The following is a 22,595-nucleotide window of genomic DNA, read 5'->3' as shown; positions in this document are numbered from 1 at the left end:
ATATAGTTATGACGTTTGTTTTTGCTTATATAATATAAGTTAATAATAAATAAAATCAAAATAAATATATTAAATCAAATTAAACGTCATTTAAGTAGGCTTCTACAAATACACTTGAATTGTCATTTTACAGAGTCGTATTAAACGTATGACAGGTCTGAAATGTAGATTCTACCGACAAAAACCGACAAAAGACTCAGTAGTTACTCTTTTCCAGCTTATGAAATACAAAATTGTGTCAGTTAAACAGTATAAAATTTATATAATTTAACTGACCTGAAAGCAATCAATCAATCAATGTTAATTCGTTTTCGTATTCGTTAATATATATATCTATATTGAAACAAAGAAAAAACTTTCTTAAAATTACTAACAGTATTTAAAACGGGATATTAATATATTTAATTTCAGTCTCGTGAACAAGACATTCGTACATAATGTCGAAATATCGAGCTCCACCAAATAAAAATAAAAAACATGGTAAATATCCCGTTTTAAATACTGTTAATAATAAAAATAACCATGTTAATTTAAAATTTCTTAAAATAATTATTAATTTACGTTCACTATTTTTTATTCTTATGTGAGATTTAATTTTGACAAAACATGATCCCTTTGAAGATCGTTAAGCCTTTAAATAACGACCGTTGTAAATATGCGTTCTCATCTTTTTAACAAAAGCTATCAATCAGAATGTCACATACGACATTAATGTACCAAAGAGAAAACATAATGTCATTCTTACATTACATTTGTATCAACATTTTTACGTCTGATATTTCAGTGTCACACATATTAATACCACATTTAAGTGGTTAAATAAAATGACATATTATGATCTATATTTTTAAGAACTTTAATTTTTTTAAACGACTTCAAATCTCTTCTTCCATGCCTATTTCTTTCATAGTACAGTGTATCAGGTGTTGACAAAATTGTAATTCTTACATTGCGAATATACAGCGGCCATTGAACTCATGCGTTATTTTATTAGCGCACGGTTTTCTTATATTCATTAAGATTGATTATTTGATATATACTAGAGGTGGTAGTCTAAGTATTGTAATAAGTTTTTTATGCTAGACTAAAGTACTACTTCAGTATATTCATCAATAAGTATATTGTAAAGCATAAAAGCTTTGCATTGCCGTGTTGCAGTTTGACAACTTAGTAGCTAGTGTAATAACAACGAGTACATTGCATTGTAGAGCGTATGGTGTATAAAATATTTTCAGCAAATACATTACACCTCTAGCAGTGGCTGTTTTTATGAATGGTCGTAACCTACCACTAATAAAAACTGTTCTGCTATTGTATTTGAACTTCGAAAAAATAACGTATCAAGCGGTTCTATAATGAGCATTATAAACAGATAAAACAACACGTTTGAACAGGCGATTGCGTTAAGAGTTCCATCAGTTGAGCAGATAAAATTAACGATCTATATCCGGAGCTAATGACAGCTTTTGTCTTACGCGTTGATGTAGAATTCTTAGCTCCGACTATCTCAGTCTACGCATTGTCGTTTTAAAATAGAATGCCCATTTCACGGAGCGTAGCGTAGATTTTTACGATAAGACTCGCCCATACGGATTCAATGACTGTACTATCGAAAGCTCAGTTATTTTAATATATTGTGTAGAATAAAACAATTCAGTTGCCATAATAATTATGTATGTCGCGTATTTTAAGTAAATATATGTTATGAATGAACTGCACCCGTTCATTGTCGCAATGAATAATTTCTTACTGCTGCACCCGATACATTTGTCAAAAATCATTTCGTCACATACCACATCCTTAAGAGGTAGATATATATATCATTGACCTTGCTGACCGATAAATATGCTTCTCGCATATCTCAAACATTCTCTTTCCTGTTATAAGTCAGTTCAGATCGTCGAAGGGTTGAAACCCTTGTTTCGCCTCATAAATCAGTGCGGGATGCACAATTTTGCGCGATGATGATCGAGATTTACGCTCAACAATACGTAAAAATAATATATCGGTAATCTATATCGTAAAAATAAGCCGAAGATTCCTTTGGTGTTGTATTATTCAATATGAAGTTATCAATAATAAAATCTTGTTATAATTACCATAATTACAAAAAGCAAATTACGTAAGAGAAGGCACTTTGCTAATTTATTTACATTTTGAAAATGTTATTTTATTTTGTTTTTGATTTTGATTTCCAACTGTAATATCTGCAGATTACATTTTTAATATATGAAGTTAACCCTATTTAGCTCTTTTGGGGACGTAGTTCCAAAAATATTGCCTCAGTTCTCACTTACGCCATATAGTAATACTTGTGACAAAAAAACATGCTTCTAACCCCAATCGTTGCGTCGTATACCAGTCAGTTAGTTCAGAGTTTCATTAGGTAATTTGTTTTTATACATATATATTTTTAATAATCTTTTATTTATGAATTTATTCTTACTTATATACGTAAATAAAAACAGTCAATGTATATGAAGTAAAATAAAAATATTGGAGTTCCGTTAGAAAAACATGCCACATAAAAAATGAAGCTGGGGTCATATTTACCATATAATATTTTGCTTTTATCTGTAAAATTAAATACCAGTAACCTCGATACCAAACAGAATTTATGCGAGGGTACATATATAATATAATATTTATATCCAAATTTCCCTTGGAACATAAAAAAGGATAGCAAAGATCGAATTACCAATTAAACCTAACCAATAGCAAGTGCCTGTAAAATTTCATCATCCATATTTCGGGGTACGGCTATAATACAAAGAGTATTATATTATAAAATACTAATTGACACGCGCGACTTTACTTGAGTTTTAGGGGTTTGGGCAGAAAAAAGTAAGCCTATCCTTCCTTGAAATTCAAGTTTGCTCTATACTAAATGTCATCAAATTCGTTGAAAGAGCCACAGACAGACAGATACTAACTTTTACATTTATAATATTAGAATAGATTACTTGTTTTATATATTTTCATTATATGGATTACGTGGATCCTTAAATTGGATCGTGGGTTCAAATCGTGGCATGAACAGTAAAGCTATTTATAATGATTTCGTACTTGGAATTTATGCAAGTCCAGTCAGGGTAGAGACCACCACCTCGTCTAATATTCTGCTACCAAACTACAAATATTTTAAATGATTATATTCAGTTTTGAAATTAATACATTAACCTATCTAACTAGTGTCTTTTATTACAGACACATGAAATGTAAAATCTTATTCCGTGATTTCCGGCGTATGGAAAATGTAATCAACTTATTATTTATCGTGTTATTTATTATTTTGTATTATTTATGTAAAGAACAGCTGTATTTATGGAAACATCAGCTATACTGCGCGTCTGCCTTCAAACTTTTAATATAGAACATCTCTTCTAACATAAATAAAGCGATGATAACACGCCGTCAATAGAAAACTTTGTAAGGGAACTTCTTGTATCAACTATAACATATATTATTCCGAGTCATATATAACGTCAACCCGCAATTTAGTGTTGTCCGCATATGTGAAAAATACCTAGTTTTTTTTAGAAGTTACGTCATTGCTTGGCTGTAAATATAAAATACACGAAACAAGAATATACAAATCATAAAAAAAACATGGATTTCGTATTAGTTGATACTCATACATGACTAATAAATTCATACAAGTCTATAGTTTGAACTTGAATTTAGAAATAGAAAAACAATTTATAGTAAATGTAATTCTGTATCATGAAAAAATCAAACGATTATTTCTATTTTGAGTATATAAAATCATTGTGTAAAAGCAATAAAAAACAGGCGACGTTTTGACTCTCCCTATAACAGCACAATTTGCAAAACTCTGGTGTTAGTTTTCTTTAATGATAATTTAAATAAATATTTATAAATTTCGTTTCGTTTCGACTCGAAGAAATAACTAATAAAATTAAAATAGTAATGATGTGAACATTTCTGATACGAGTTAATCACGTGACGTCTCATTTCCTTTAGTCAATATAAAAATAAGACGCAAATGCCATTCTGAATTTATTTACATGTAAGTATTAAGTTTCGGTTTAATATTAGCTACTTAATAAAATTACTAGTGCAGTTTTATTAATTGATTATTGGATGGTGTGTATAAGCTTTATATTATATATATAACAATAAAATTGTTAATATCGTTATATTATATTCAATCTCACCATAAAGTCAAAGTTTATCCTCTCGGACAGAGAGTTGGCCAACCTGACGGTCAACTCTTGCACCGCGGTCGCTCATTTATCGAATCAAATAGCGCGCGACTCCGGCTTTTTGTTACATATTTCCGTCCCTTTTCACTCCCAGAGATTCGAATGCGAGAGGAAAGATGTTTCAGGTTAAAAAGGATATTTTGGTTGTAATCATTTCATATTATCACAATACGTATGACTTACTATATACCTAAATATAGTAGTTTTTCAAATCCCAAGTTAAAGAGTAGAGGTAGAGTGGAGGGGTAGAGTAAAGTAGTTTATCTGCTTATTCTTATTCATAAGTAAATCCTAAACATTTTAAAATAAACATTTAGAACCTTTTTTTGGCATTAATTTATTTAAGGTAGTGAAAAATTATTATATATTTATTATAGAAAATTCTATTTCAATGAATTGTACAAGTTTATTATTATATGATTTCTAGACGATTTCTCGAGAACACGCCAACGAGAACCGAAACAAACTTGTGTCTGAAATGGAGTATTTTTTAACCAGAGTTTCGGTCTGGGGTCGGCTAAGCCTTGTCTAACGCAACTCCAAAAGACCCAAGCTTTTGTGTTACCGTTAAAAAGTTACTATTTGTCGTATCTCCACACTTCGAGAACATTGCCTTCCTACCACAACTTTATCAGAATACTTAACTACTCTCTAAAACTATAGAAGACACAAATATTGCTTAACATGGAGTACAGCTCTCATCTCTGAGTAACTGATTCTTTTGTTTGTGGGAGTGGCTTGATTTATCTTCAAGGATCAAGCCCTTTCCGACCGGTTTGAACGTTGATGTTGGATCACTTTGCACCTTGAACCATTTTTCAAGTGAAATGTCACGAAGAATTGTTTGCATTTATCCCAGCCGATGAATTTATTCTTCGGACATTGCGTCAAAATCCCAAGTTTCAGTAAGATGGCCAAAAATCCACAACAGCGTGATTTTTATGTCATTTCTGCCTCGACCAATCACTCTGTGGAACCAGTTTTGGCGGTTTTCCCAAACTGATACGACTTGGGAATCTTCAAGAAGAAGATTTTATCTATTCCATAAAAAAAGCAATTAATATTTTACTTGTACGTTAAAATATTTAACATTCAGTCTCATCTCCGTAACATTATTATCTCTCTATGTAAATAAAAATAATTGTTATTTTATTTTCGTTCCTAAAAATGCGTTAATAAAGTTTTTGTAAGTTGTTCTGAGTAAGTCAGCGAAGGCCCTAACCCAAAAGAGCAACATTTATTTTTCTCGTGTATTTTTATGTATTTGTATTTCAATATAAACGATTCTATGTAGATCCTTATTCAACCCGGGTGGAGCTGAAACGGGCCTAGTTAAACATAGAACAGGAGAATGTTTTGTTAAATATATTTTTACGAGTAAAATAAAAACATATTATATAAATATTGTTTCATTCGTTATCGCAATTTCTAATCCAATCATAGGCTATTAAACGATACTTGTTTGTGTTTGTACACCCTAGTTCAAGGAAGGTGTATTAAGGCCGAGTGGAATGCTTGATATTGAAGTAAGTCTTGTGTAAACATCGTTTGGCGTCATCGGGGACGTCGCCAGGCGTCCCGACGCCTGACCCCTGAAGGAGGGGGAGAATAAATAAAACAATAGCTTCACATTCCAAAGCTAGAAATAGGTTATTGCATATAAAAAAATATATTAATATTAAATTACGAACATTCCAGAGTTAGAAACGGATTATTGCAAATTTTATTAATACTTACGTATTAAAGAAGATTAAAACGTTGTAATATCTAAGTTTTATTGGGTGTTTATTTTTTCAATTTATTTATTTAGAATATCAGCATTTGTCTAGTTATCTATATTAATATATATATGTATGCGGAGACATTTAGCAATGCCTAACTGAAAAAATACTAAAAAAATACACATAAAAATTACACCATACACCAAAAGATACAGCGCACTTAGGAAGATGTAGTTTATTATATTTTCAATCACAATTTAATTTTAGACTACTTACATGTTATACGTGAATTAAATGTTTTTCTTTATAGTAAACTAGCGACCCGCGCCGGCTTCACACGGGTGCAATGCTGATACCAAATATACTACAGAATGGCTGTAAAGGGCCATATTGATTTATATTAAATACACAATTTATTTAAAGTACTTAATTATTGGATAAGGATTAATACTCTATTGCTTAAAATCGCTTCGAAAATAAGCTATTATTTCTCGCAAAAAGTAAAGGATAAAAAATGATTGTTGCGGGCTATCCCTAAGAGATAGACATATACCATCACAGACTTTTCTGAAGACCTTTTTAAGGTATACAATACATAGTACATTATTTTGATCTATCTCGTAAGGCTCAGCCAGCGTTTGCAATATAACCGCAAAAAATGTATTTATTTACGACATCACTTCAGAAACCTTTAAAATTATCAGTGTTTTTCTGCTATATTGTACATGCTTTATACATATAAACCTCCCTCTTTAATCAATATATTTATTAAAAAAAACGCATCAAAATCCATTGTGTAATTTTAAAGATATAAGCATACATAGGGACAGACAGCGACAAGTAACTTTGTTTTATACTATGTAATATAATAATGATGACACACATATCATACTGAAAAATTATTATTATTATTATTTGAATTATGGTATATGTATTTTATTAATTATAAATAGTATATAAAGTATTTTGAAAGCATTAATACAAAATCAAAAACAGGGCCTGTCAGCAAAATGTATCGATACAGTGTGGGCTGGTTGAGTACGGTTAGACATAACATTTGGCACTACGAAGTAGTCTATCATGTGTATTTATATATAATGTTTTATTTGTTGGTCTTTGGCGCGGTATTTGCCGAAGACGGATTATAGGTTATAAATTTTTGATTCTTCTTCAATTTTATTATTTAATTTCTTGCAAAAATAACTAGCATATGCTTACATAAATTTATTTAATAAATATATAATAGTGATATTCATACAGAATAGACTCTTTGAAATTAATATTAAACTAACTTCATAAACATAAATATTATAATAACTTATTTAGTAGGTTATTTATAAAAGTCTTATAGTTATTTTGTTTTAGCTGTTATCGTGTCTACTAATCAATCAATCCATTATAATGAGAAATGTAGAATTCTCGAAACATTTTGTATCTTCCTTATACTTTCATTGAGTAAGCGAAATCAAAATAACTTAATATATACATATATATGACCCGTTCCTATATTTAACGATTCTTTCTTGACTTACGATCTTATCTATTGTACATGTTACTTCGAAACTTTTTATCGTGATGCACTGAAATTGACTCTTTGTAGACAATTCTAACATTAGAAAAAAAAATCTTGTTTCTTAAATATATCAAGCAGAAATTGGTAGAAATATAATTAAATATCGCCGAGCCGAGATGGCCCAGTGGTTAGAACGCGTGCATCTTAACCGATGATTTCGGGTTCAAGCCCAGGCAGGCACCACTGAATTTTCATGTTCTTAACTTGTGTTTATAATTCATCTGGTGCTCGGCGGTGAAGGAAAACATCGCGAGGAAACCTGCATGTGTCTAATTTCAACAAAATTCTGCCACATGTGTATTCCGCCAACCCGCATTGGAACAGCGTGGTGGAATATGCTCCAAACCTTCTCCTCAAAGGGAGAGGAGGCCTTAAGTGAGGCCCAGCAGTGGGAAAATTTACAGGCTGCTTATGCTAATGCTAAAGAATAATTAAATAAAAAAGTAAAAATAAAATCGTATTATTTATGCGTCATCTATTTGTTCTAAGGGCCATTCATTTATCATATCAAATAAGAGGTATTTAATAGGAATTATTTACGAATCTGGTCCCACTAATGGAGAACTAGGTTATTATAACATTATTCTCATTATAAATGAGAGATAGAATAGAGTTAAATAATAAAAACTTAATTTAATAAGTTACCATTTTTCCAAATAATTATATAGCTTACAATTATATAGTATTAAATGTCTTTAAAACACAACTGTTCCAATTCACGCGCCAAGTAAGGTTTTATATATTTATATTTTAAATACCTTATACCGCAAGACATACTTAATACAAATAGGTACATCAAAATCAAAATATTCTTCATTCAAGTAGGCTCATTAAAGCACTTTTTGAACCGTCATGTTACTTCAACAAGAAATATTTTCCAATTTTAAAGTGAATATAACATTTTTCTTACGAAGAAAAGTTACTTTTCCTATGTACGGCGATAATATATTTTAATTGAATTTACTTCAATCTCTTCGTAATATAAATATTTTTGAAGCAGATAATGGCCAGATTCTAGATGTAACTGGCACATCTCATTTACTATGCATGCATAATAATAATTGTTTATATTTACAACGAAGGTACGCTATGAAAAACAAATTTGACACTAGATTATCGACTCGATCGTAAAATATTGAACATCGAATAACGGCTATACGCCATTTTGATTTGTGTTTCCTTTGAACATTATAATTATTGTAGTCAGTATCGTATATCATTCTCTGACATTTTACGATTGTGTTCTATGTAGAATTTTGGGTTTGTTCTTACGTAATATGTGTGTTATGAGCTTAATTGTTTATGTACGTAACAATATCACCATTTAACGGTTTCCTTTATTATTCATGGAAATTCGATTAACGTTATGAACGTGTAATTTTTAATCACGCTCGGCACATGTTGCCCGTTTATTATAGAACGTTCGTACAATATTACCATCGATATAATCATTAACTATGTATTTTATGTATTTCCTATATACTTATACAGAAGCTATAAATGTTACAGAAACGTCATAAATTATAATATGTATTTATTTTATTACTATTCGTTTTTGATTTTGTTATACAAGAACGATTATATATTTTGTTAGGCAATATTTTTAAATAGTTTATAACTAGCCTAACAATTGACAATTAATTGTTATGACTGTCAAAGAAAAATATTTGAAGATTAAATAATAGTTTATTTTTCTTACTCTTTTAATGCCGGTTCCACATTCGCGTTATTACATCTTTGTCTAACTCTCCAGACAATATTTCGACGTCAAAAAGTCATCGACTGCAAAAATATAATCGCATCTGTAACACAGAATCGTAAAATTGAAACAACAAATAAATCAACGGAATAGCAATATTTATTATCAACCAAACTAATGATAGCTTTCATATATAAATTTAAACTATAGCGTTATTTCACGGACATCACGTATCTCTTCGAATCTCCCGTTCGCAAATCACTTTTTTGTCTTGATATATCAACAACATAATTTGAGTATATTATCTAAAATCATATATTTATTATATATAGTTTTTATTACGAAAATATAACATAAGACTCTCAATTAGAAAAGTCTTGTTACCGATCCATACACGCGGTGCGTGACAGACGTTAACCATGTTTTATTTACCCGTAGTGGTAGTTACATGACACCGCGTTAAGCGTCAAGGCTGCAGTAGAAATGAATACTTTAGCAAGTGAAATAAACAGCACTGCAGCTATAAGCGATTTCAAGTTTTGTACTGTAAGAATTTTACATTTAGTTGACGAAAAAATACCATGTGAATGCACATGTGTATGCAAGAGCGTAAAACCCTCTTTCATTAAAATTGTACAGTACATTATCAGCCTGTGAATTTCCCACTGCTTAGCTAAGGCCTCCTCTCCTTTGAAGGTTTGGAGCATATTCCACCACGCTGCTCCAATGCGGGTTGGTTACACATGCGGAACAATTTCGTTGAAATAAGAACACATGCAGATTTTCTCCTTCACCGCCGAGCACGAGATGAATTATAAACACAAAATAAGCTCATGAAAATTCAGTGGTGCTTGCCTGGGTTTGAACCCGCAATCATCAGTTAATATGAACGCGTTCTAACCACTGGGCCATCTCGGCTCTTAAGGCTCTTTAATTAATAGATTATACTATGGCCGAGTATGAATTGTAATAACGTTTCAAAATTATTCGTAAATTATTATTAGATATATATTTTCTGTCATGGTAGACGAGTGAACGGGCCACATGATGGTAAGTGGTCACCATCGTCCATGACCGTTAGCAATGCCAGGGTCACAGCCCAGCCACTGCATTGCCGTAGCAATCGGTGTTTATGTAATAATATTGTGACCTCAAAAACGTACGTACTCTGATGCGAGTTTTGTTTATATTGGTTTAGTTCTTCTATTCAATTAGGCGTTACAAAAAATACCGACTGCTTAGGTTGTAAGTAATGATTTTTTAACCAATAGGGCGATTGGGCCATTTGATGGTAAGTAGTCACTACCGCCCATAGACAATGTATAATTATTATTTGTAGAAATATTAACCATTTCTTACAACGCCAAAGCGCCACCAAACTGAGATATTATTTGTAGTTACACTGGCTCACTCTGATGAGGGAGTGATACCTACGAAAACCCAAAACGCAAAACCTTACCACCAAATGTACAATAGGAATATTAAATGTACCTTAAAAAAAAAAAAAACAATTTACTTTTTTGTATCAATAATTATTGCTATAAATAAATGATCCCGTTTTAATAAAAGTTCTCTTTGTATTAAGAACTCATTTTAAAAATATAAGCCAACAATGTTATTAGTCTTAGCGGCACATAAGTACACTAAGTGCCTGAATATGAACTAAGCGTGAACTCGTAAACATACTGTAACGCCGTTATTTAAGTAGGACATCAAAATTATTACTTGTTAGTTAAAATGTTGCTCAGATCTACATTTCAAAAAGCTAATCCCTATATTACGGAGCCGAGATGGCTTAATGGATAAAATATGTTAATTTTAGACGAAGATCGTTGGTTTAAATACAGACAGGCACCATTCCTTTTATATGTGTTTAACTCCTGACAAATTCATCTCGTGGTAAGGAAGTCAATAGTCATCATGTATTGGATGACTTTCTGATAAATGTGTATCCACCCACCAGCCCTGGCGCAGCATGGTGGTATATGTTCTTACAACGTTAAGAGTAATTGAGGTCTATCCTAGCAGCGCGAACTAACAGACTAATACTACATATTGCGGGATCTATGTTTAAACTTATTAATTTAAATTTGTTTTTCGGAAATTACAAGTACTTTTACAACTTGAATATCTAATTCTTTTAGTGCTTCTAGTAACAGATACTTTACAAAAATCTTTTAAAATGAATTTATTTGCTCACTACTCTAACAGATTTGCCTATGGTCTGGTTATTCGCTAATCTACGAAATTATTGTACAACCTAAACCAAAACATAATACTCTATTGAAATTTGAAAACCTACATAAATTTAATCCAATTTTGATAATGTTTAATACCGTGTGTAAATATTTCGAAACTTGAGCGAACGTCATTAAATGAGCGTTAACGTAAGCTGCATTACTGTATCACTAAATTACTGAACCAATTTCGATAAAAAATGCCACTATAATACAAAAACTCTTATTTTTTATTACTATTAGAACAATAAACTTTACTATTTACATCATAATTATTAACATTAAAGCTTTAACTTTATACAAATAAGAAATAAAGTTACTGTATAAATCATTAGCGCGTAGAATGGTGGCGAGAATACTAGCAGTATTTTTTCGTTGAAACGCAATCGATCTTCTGGGCAAAAAGTTAACCAGCCCCTCTGTCACTGAGGTAATGAGGCGTGATGCGACTTTTAATGAAGAATTTCGCACTACTTCTACCAGGTCCAAGTTATGGTCCTGGTTAATTTTTATTAAATGTCACAGCTAATCTTAATCAGCTGTCTTGCTTATTAGTCGTAGACTATTATGAAGCATATTTTAACTCAGGGTTAATGACCGTGGGTTTTCACGATATTTTAAAAAGTATCGTGATATTCTTAGAAATAAACTACACTGCAGCTATACCATAAATATGGAAAGAACACCTAGGGAACGACTTCATTAGATTAACGTTTAAATCTTCATGTTAATTTAAATAACATCTTGGCGCTTTTCGCTATTGATTCTACTGGTAGTAGTTTTATACTTAATTAATTGTTTAATATGAGAATTTTAATTTGCTTGTTAGAGCCTACTTCTATATATTTAATAGATATTTGATAAAAAATACCTAAGTTAGTACTAGCTGTGCCTGCGATTTCGAGACGTTTGAATTTAACAAATGTAGACTAAGTTATTCCTTATATCAGCTGTCAGCCTGCAAAAGTCCCGTCAAGGTCGGTCCAGCCGTTCCAGAGATTAGCCGGAATAAACAGAGACAGACAGATAAAAATTGAAAATAAATGTTATTTTTGTATGTGTACCGTGTATGCGCATACATATTACACATTTAGTAAAAAGCGGTTATTTTAATCTTATTAACAGACACTCCAATTTTCATATACCTATGTATAGATTTAATGCTGATTATCTCTGTGGTTTTAAATATTATACAAGTCAGAGGTTATATTTTAATTTTATTTTTTCAGACACGAATATGGAGACTGACAAGATGTCGACCGCCTCGTCCGTGGGCGCTGAGCGGCGACCGTTGATGCAAGCACTCGTGATCGAAAGGAGAATTTTATTCGCTTGTACGATATTAATCGGTCTCTGTACATTCGTTTGGATCACAGCTGTTTGCACCGAGAAATGGGTCCATATCCAAACTGAGAATGGTTAGTAATATATTATTTGTTTATACACTATTGTATGAATTAGATAAAGGGTGTTTAAATCGAGCACAGACTCCTTTATTTCTCATTCAGACTCGTGCAATAGAAACATATTTAAAAAGAGGCAAGTACTGAAAACTGTTGTTGTTAGTTGTTTTTTAGTATCGTTAAACATTTTTAGGATCAAATTTATTTAATTAAGAATTTGTTTATTTTAATACATAATTTACCAATTTTGTGCAGACATGGGCCATATAGTATTCAGCCTTTTTTTTATATTTAGACACAGACTAAAAAACGTTTATATATAAATAGCATTACGTCAAATTACGCGTAAATATAATCAGTTTTACCTATAAATATTAGAGGGCCATGCTAACGCAATAAAAAGAACTTAATTCGTTAAATAATATTAAATAGCTTTTTGTCTTGCTCATTCTACGTCAAATCAACCATCATAGAAAGAGAGACATCATTATATAAATAAATCCCCGCGTATGTTTATTATTAACTTATTAAAAAGAGGACTTAAAAAATCTTATCACAGACCGTTTTCAGTCTGCTTGCATTGTTTAAAGTGGAAATAAAATGGAATTATTTACAAATAAATTACAAGTAAAAAAAAAAAAAATTATAGCAAATAATTGTTACTCTGTAATAAATTACAATATGATTTTAATACTATATAATACCTAGTTTACTTATAACATATTCGTTGTATTTATGTTTGAACATTTGGAAACAGTCACCGTACACGAATAGAACGAACGAACATTTGGTAACATTTTCTTTTGTTACGTAGCGAGTAATAAATGGACGGTCTGAGTTGGTGGAACAAAAACGGTTCCGACATTTTAAATGTTGTCACGTTCTGTGCCATCTCGAACATGTGACATGTGCCAAGCTAAATAGAATTCAAATTTAGTCGTCGACGTTTGAAAAAAAATATGATGATCGTATAAAAGATTAGCGATTAGCGCTCATTATAACAGATTTAAATTTCGTTTTGAACAATATCTTTTGTTATCTATAAGGCATGTAAAAGGCTGAAAAGTATTCATCATCTATACGATTTATATGCTAGCTGCATCTCAATGAAAATCAGGAGCAAGTTAGTGTTATTCTTCTTCCATATACTTGTCCTGCGTAAAATAAATAGAAGCTTCATAAAATGTTTACTTGTAATGACGTATTATGTATAACTATAATGGTTTGCATGAGGTACGTCATTAAAGATCCTTATCGGTATGTTTTTTTTTTTCTTAAAATCTTCATAATTCAGACAATTAATAAGTAATTATACACCTAAACCATGCTCGCGAATAGCTCCGTCCATTGGCAAAAATGGTGTAATAATCCTTTGGTTTTTGAATGTATTACGTTCAGACAGACAGACGGCGGTGAGTACTTTATTTCATAAAATGTAGTCATAGCGAGCAAATAAACTTATTATTGATTTCAGCCACTTCAATTATTTATCAATGAATAATTTAAAATTTTATTGATGTTGCTGTTTGCACATTATCAAACTCAGTGATGACGCTTACTCTTCTAGTTTTATGATACGACAGCAAAAAAACATCTAAAGAGTAGTGAACGGCTTTATAGACGTCCAAAGGGTGAATAAGTTATTACTGAAAATTCTTGATAGAAATGCTCAATACGTTTTATTATTATATTATAGGCTGGCCTGAGTTTCAAGCCCTCACAATTCAGCATAATTCTGCATGCCGAATAAGCATATAGAAACTAGACCAATGTGATATCCATAAGCAAGAAAATTTTAAATATGTATATGTATTATATGTATAGTTTTGCAATAAGTAGATTGAGTAATTATCGATATAATATCGAATTTTTTATTCGATATTATATCGATAGAACACACAATAACAGCTCTATAATTACAATGGGCCATAACAATATCCTCCAAACGTAGACTAAGTGCTGTGAAAACATTGCAGAAACAAGTATCATGTGCCAAAACATATTGAAGTCAAATTTCTTCCCATTCTTTTATTATGTATAGCCTTAATCGTTGCCAATAAAACAAATAACATCTACTAACATGAAGATAAGAATGTAAATACAAAGAATAACTGCCTATATAAATTATACAGTGGCAGGTTACAAGCCGCTAAATCAATTAGAACAGTAGAGGTATTCTGTAAGAAGAAACTCGAAACTCACTTAAGAACAGGATCCTGATTTCCAGAATGTGATGTGCGATATTCACTATAATAATTGTAGCATTTAAAGTGAACACGTATCAAAATGGCATATCATAAGTCGGCTGTTAATATTTCACGAGTGAGATCCGAAGTGAATTCTCACAGAATAGCACTGCTATAATAAGATTATATTTGATAAGTATGACAAGTCGATTAGACGCCCTGACGCCGTGCTTGTTGATGAAAATCAAAATCATACATCTGAGTTTATTATTAATTATGAGCATATGGCACTGAGGTCGATGTCCGGTGATCTATTTCTGTTACCATACATGAAACGTGTAAACGAATGCATATGGGCTTATATTGGGCATAATACTTTTTCATAATTATGAAATAAAACATTAAATGTCAAATTCTCAATAGATGTGATTATTATTTTATAAAATATATGTCGTATGTTTTTCAACTTCATTTGACACTTTTCCATATATATTTTTTTTATCCATCAAAACGGCAAAGGAGTAAAAAATTGTCTCCATTATTTTGTTAAAAAAAATCGTGTTTTCTGTTATATTTACATTTTCCGTAATCAAATATGACATAAGTAAGAGTTTTTAACAACGTATGTTTTGTATCAAAACTATACCTCATCCGAGAGCAACCATTAGTAAATAAAAATACAACGAAACACGTTTGTCTATTGTTTATTAAAAAATATTTTTGGAACCGTAAAAAAAGATTGGTTTCGAAATACAATTTTAGAACAAGTCTGTTTGCTATTTTTACGCGTGATCATAACTCGTAGAAAACTGAATTGTTTCAATAAAATCATTTTTGAAATGCACCGACGCCCACACAAAAAGCAAACTATATCCAATGTTATAAAAATCTGTAGACCATATGAAATTATAATATATAATAATGACACTCCTTTTTATCTTAGTCTCTGCTTATATTATAACTGATGCAAATCCGTACCGGGCTTTCTATCAGGTAGCACCTATGCGACGGATATTCTTGAATCAGCCTTAATTTTCGGTAAAGAGATTCATGATTTGATCGGTGACTATAATACTTTAATAAAATATTTAATAATAGAAGTACACATAAAGTCAAATAATATTACATACATATATGAACCGTTCAGCACAATTTTTAAAGCATAGTTGAAAAAACATACAAAGGCCTTAATTATAAAAAAAAATAATAAAAACAGATAGAACAAAGAACGGTAACAAGAATGACGACAGGATTTTTCCTGTCCTCCTGTCACTTGTGGAGGCAATAAGATAAGACGTTATGCTTTTAACAATGGTTTTATCACTATTACGTCAAGGTTCAAAAGTTTCAACTGCAAATTTAACACAAATATAATTTGAAATATATAAATTTGTTAGAACTAGCCGAGGAGCCTATATCGGCATCATTACCGGTCTTACATACCACCGAATTATAGCTAACGAAAATTACACAGAAATTTACTTTTTAGGAATTGTTTTGTTAAATATCAAATAAATAAATTTCGATTATTGTAATTAGATTACAATAATCACATTCGGTATAATATTTGGGATAAAAATTTATATTTGGTAATACTACATAAATAACAAGAAACTAACTTAAATTAAAAATAACAATATATGAACATAAATAATCAGGCCTTTTTTATCAGAATCTACATCAGTGCATCATGGATATTGTGGTGCATTAGACCTAAGAATAGTTTTTATTGCAATAAGCCCGATCTAGAATGAAACGAATACGGTCAAATGATCATTATTTTAATATACGATCATCATCGTCAGGTGGTGTTCGTTTCATTTCCGAATTCATTGTAAAATAAATCTCAAAATAATATGAATACGTATAAATACACAACAAGTAATATGTTAAAACTACGACATTAGTACCGACGAGTAGTCTGTGAGACTTGACTTTTCGCAATAGCATGAGATGACATCAAAATTCTCAAAAAAATCTGCCAGCCGATTGTACACAGTATACAGACGAAGGCTGTACGTTTACACTAACACATACAAACTTCAAACTTGAGCGGTCGAGGTGTCTGTCCACAAGTCGTAATTAAAGGTTAGTTCTGCAGTGTGCTGCAATAAATAAGTTTCTTTCTTTAAAAAAACATTCAGAATTGAAACTAAGCACGACTATTTGTTGCTTTTAACTCAACTAACGCGAGCATAATGTAACAACAAACAAACCATTACCTATTGTAGAGCTCTTAATGGAAATTGCAAACGTTAAACATTGATACAAATGTGTGTTAATTAATCTGCCTTAAACATGACCTACATAGTTTGAAGTTTATATTGCAAATAATACATACAAAAATATAATAGAGTTGAACAAATATATGTTATAAGCAGGATAGGTCTACTTACTCATTACACATTCTACCAAATAGTCATACTTGGCACCTAGCAGTGCATTGCAAATACAAACAGAATACATATAACAATATCTTAGTTCTCAAAGTTAGTTACAAATTGACGTTTTAAGGGATGAGTAATAATTTGTACAAAGATTTCTGGATGGCCCATATTTTACTGACAAGTAAAATTAAAGAGAGAATGATGAATGATGTCCTTACTGATTTCTTTTGGTGATTTGGTATTGGCGTTTGAATTGGTATGTAATATTCTTGGTGTCGGTGTAATATATAATACTGTTATATATATATATATATATATGTATATATAACAGTATCTGGATTTGGATACGGATAAGTGAACAATATTTTAACGGCTTTAGATACTGTTACGGGTACGAAATTATTTCGGAGTCTCCGATTGTTACGGATAGTTTCAGTTACCATTAGATTAATTAGAAATCATTAAAGAGATGATCACCAGGTAACAGTTTGACTTTATTTATCAGCTATTATTTGGTATTAAGTATAATCACAGAAAAAATAACCTTTAAAAAACTTAAATACCCTCTTTAAGTATAACACTATACAAAAATAAACTTATAAAATAATTATCGGATTCGATTTCGGGTTCGGATAGATATTTTTTTTCGGATATCCGATAGTTTTGGTTACAATTACGCAGCTGCACAACATCCCTAATTTATATGTATGCTCTATTAATAATATTGTTATAACCGGTTTCTTTATTCAAAAAATTATAGTTACCACATTAATTGTAGACATTTTATAAAACTATAATCTAAGTACATATACACCAATAAAAATTTTAGTAGGATGGTGATTTGTAAGTCAATATTATCTTCTAATTATGCCACTTAAACTTACATGTACTATACGTGAGCAGAATTAATAGTTACGCGTACTTATTAATCACGCATTAATGTCAATTATCAAATGAGTAAAGTAAAACATCGAACGATTAGCTTACGTAACACCGCATTTAAGATAGATCGATCTATTTGGCAACGCTACCGAATTTAAAATGCCGCAGGCTCTTTCACGGTGACTTGTCGATGCATGTAATTGCTTTATATTAAGATTCTGACTCATCTCTTTTCCGTTGACGGAATCGTTTATCAAATATCTATTTTAGAATATCAGAATAAAAAATTTGTGACGATTATTATAATGCGAACAATAAAAAAGTTTCGATGTTTGCCAAAATTATAATTAATGTTAAAGATTTTTGACAATGACAATGACACACATTAAAATGATATCCTGCCGAATGATACGGTCAATGCAGACAGTCTCAGTGGAGAATATCTAACTACGCTGGATGTATGATAGTGCTGTAGTTTGTGCACAAACACAGATGCACACTTTATTCCTCTCTAGTAATCCGTTGGGACGGGAAACTGTCACGATCGGGAAATATCAAGGCGCATGACCAACGCAACGGCTTAACACAACAATCGCATCAAAATATATCGTCAATAGTACTTAATGACATACTATAAATAATTACATAAGGCTCCATTAAACTCGGTGTAACAATAGCGATATTCAAAAGATTTTCGTCTAGTAAAGCCAAACAAATCGATAAATGATGTTCTAAAAACAAATTAGCATGAATCAAAACGATATATATTTAATGATTAACACGTGTCCATTTTATGCAAAGATATATATATATATTTAAAACTATCATAATTCTGAACGTAATATGCATACTCATTATAGGTTTTTATTTCTAACTAACACTCAATTTCACCTGTTTATATTATGTATGTATTGGAAAAATCTTGCAACTGAACTTTAAGCCCGACCTATAAAACTTGCAAATGTTAAAAACTCTCTCTACCTTACCTCAGAATACACGAAAACCATTGGTTCTGCACCTAAAAGATTGCCCATCGATTAAGATATAGAATAATAGGAGTGAGGAAATACATACAATGTGCAGTGCACTTCTCTTTGCGCACACAGTTGTACTCTATAATACGTCTTGCGTTGAGGACTCTTATGGGATGACAACCGTCACTGAAATCGTTCAGGGGAATACCCTCACCATAACGTTGTATTATGATAAATTGATATTTTCAAAATCAATATGCATTTTACTTTTGTTAGTATAATTATATAACACAACTATTTATTCTGTGTCTTTGTTACAGGTATCTTCTTACCGACCCGAGGTGGATACTTCATGTGGAGCGATTCTGGTGTTTGGGAGATATGCCGATACGTTTTCCATTCATCCGACCCTCCATTAAGGCATAATGCAACGCACTTGGCGACACCTAATCCGTTCGACGTGAGCGGATTAAAAGGCGAATATTTTACAAGTAAGTCGATCGCGACAGTGCCGAGTGTACTTTACAAACTCTTTAAAGCCAAAAATGTCTTTTACACTCTAAATCCTTTCACTACCTCAACCGTAATACAGATAATTTATTCTAGACCTTTAAGACATAGTATTGAATAAATTTATATTCTTTTTTATTAGTCTAAACAAATATTCATTCTCAAATGCCCAACATATCGATTCTTTAGTAGAACGTTGAAAAAAGCATAATTTTGGAATCATAAGTGACGTAATGTTTTCATGGTGGAATCACTTTGAAAATAAATAATTAAATCCATCTTGATATCTATAATAATAATATAAAGAAATTTGGTAAAATTTGTTTGTTTGTGTCTAAGGAGTAATCTCTGAAACGAATACTTTTCTGAAAACATTTTTACTGAAAGAGGTACGTTATTTTTGAGCAATATATATAATTTTCGTTATTTATTTTAGGGTACAGGGTAGGGTATTTATATATTATATAAATTTCTTTACTGACAAATTTCCTGCGTGTCAAACCGATAGACAAAACCTAAGAGATCCGTGGCGAATCACTAGTTATTTAATGAAATATGTTTGATTATTATAATATAGCAAAAGATAAATAAATCAAAGGCCAAATTGTGTTCCTTTGTTATTAAAAAAATCAATAATTAAACAACAAACGAAAAACAAAAAAATACAAACAAGCGCTTTCAAAAATTCAAATAATATTCAATAATGTATACATTGAATAAAGGATTTTTAATTAAATTCGTTAAGTTAACTTAACAATAAAGTTATTATTTTGCATGTATTAAAAATTATTAATATATTATTTAAATTTATTTTAACGATTACTTGTGCTAGGCGATAGAATAACATAGAAATAAAACCTGCACGTCAAACAGCACCAATATAACATACCAATAAAATTAACAGTATTCGACCACTGTGTTATATTAAGCCTTTTCTTCCTGAGGATGCCTAAACCAGTAGAGCATTTACAGTCTCCAAATAACAGCCCTACTGTTGAGCTACATATACTTTTTTTTTTTTTTAATAACAGAAATAATACATAAAAACAAATAAATAAATTTCAAGTCTTAAAAATAATTTTTTTCTCATCATCCTGTTTACTCCTTTACTTCTCTATAAAAGCTTTTATGTAGAATCTATTAAAAAATTAAAGAATTAATTTTTATTTATTAGTTTTTTTTAGATTTTATATAATACAGAAGTTCAGCTGAATGAGTACAATAGTCAATATTAGCAATTATATGGTCGTCTGAGAGATTTCTACTTTTTAATAACGATTGAGCCAACATTACTTTCACGATAGTAGCATTTATTAAAATCTTCGTGAACACGATAAATGGAAACAATAGTTTTCCATTAAATTAAACTTTATAATGAAATAATCCAATGTCATTAATATTTATTTATCGAGTGATGCTCGATAATTAAAATACGTTCACCATGGTGCGAGTGTTTTAGTATGAATAAGTAATTTGTTGTTAAACATTGTTAAATTATTAAAATAACGCTCTATATTTAAACTGCTATACTGATTCGTTAAATTTTATGCAGAAGGCATAAATTCAATATAATTACTACAGGTTTATACTTCGATTGATTAAACGAAGTAGCCACAGCGTTATTTGCCGAGTCTTGACGGTTATCGTGGGTAGTTTTACATTAAAATTAACCCTTGTAAAATGATGATTCGAGATGTAAGAACCTCCTTGAATAAAGTATATTTTGTCTTGACGCATACTTCTTATGTATAGCCTTCTATAATTTATATTTGTATATATTGCTTGAGTAATTGAATTATCTGGTTCGTTCGTGTTATAAGTAACAACCTCGTTAACTGACTAATATACTGCGAGGCATGGAACAATCTCAGTTTATTTTTTCCCGGAGCGCCTTCTGTTTTAGCTCACTCACTAAGTCCATTAGCTCCCGCTGGTTTACTTTTATATCAAAAGCTATTTTCTTTTCACATCGGAAAAAATAGAAATCTAAACAAATCACGTCCATCCTTCAACATTTTCCGTGTATTTTTTTAATTTATCTTTGTGTGATTGTGGTTTTTGGGTTAGCCCGTATACACATGTATACTCTTTGAGCAAAGTCAATTTTGGTGTTACGGTATATTCAACCTCATTTTCGAAAACTACAGTTGAATATTCTTCGTATCGAATTAAATGAGCAATTTTTGTGTATAAATCTCAGAAGCGGTTTGACTATTTAATATTTGCTGAAAAAAAACAAAAATTTTTTTCCCAAATAAGAAAAACATTTTGTATTCATTACCATTAAAATTAATTATACTATTAGAAACAAAAAAAGAAACTATAAAGACGTAAAAGACTTTTTTTTTAATTTCCTATTTAAATATTTACCTGTGAGGTTTTCGTGTAATTTCACCAGCTGACTCACTCACTCACTCAATTCTACCCCCAAACAATAATTATTTTTATAGATGTGTTTCAATTTTGAAGAACAAAACATTTTAGAACTTATTATTAGTTGTGGTTTATATTCATAAAGTTATCACCCATGGACACAGTAATTACTTAGCAACAGGTAGCTTATTTGTTTGTCTGTTTTCGTACAAGTAAATGGGAAGCAAATATAATATCCTTCCGAGATCAACTTGGCTTATTCTCTAATAAGTAAATGTCATGTTTATATGAGTTTAAGCTATACGTTCTCGACTAAGAAAATGTTCAAACAAGATCTTCTTTATTCTAGGTATGAGTTATTATGTGCTAGAAACGCATCACGTATCTTCATAAATTGTAGCACGGTAGCGCAGACGTCCGCAAT

At 30.8% G+C, this 22,595-nt stretch overlaps 1 protein-coding gene across 1 annotated transcript in view; it reads left to right on the top strand.

Annotated features, from left to right (window-relative positions):
* The window catches only part of LOC125065631, a 44,395-nt gene that overhangs the window by 9,387 nt on the left and 12,413 nt on the right, over window positions 1-22,595 (top strand). Inside the window, exons 2-3 of the mRNA XM_047673364.1 lie at window positions 12,686-12,874; window positions 19,609-19,779. Coding sequence (XP_047529320.1) covers window positions 12,694-12,874; window positions 19,609-19,779 — 352 coding nt within the window. The 5' untranslated portion in view covers window positions 12,686-12,693. The remainder of the gene's footprint in view (window positions 1-12,685; window positions 12,875-19,608; window positions 19,780-22,595) is intronic.

This window comes from Vanessa atalanta, chromosome 8, assembly GCF_905147765.1.
Source record: "Vanessa atalanta chromosome 8, ilVanAtal1.2, whole genome shotgun sequence".
NCBI lineage: Eukaryota > Metazoa > Arthropoda > Insecta > Lepidoptera > Nymphalidae > Vanessa > Vanessa atalanta.
The sequence above is the reverse complement of the archived record's forward strand: the minus strand, read 5'-3'. Positions and strand labels throughout refer to the sequence as shown.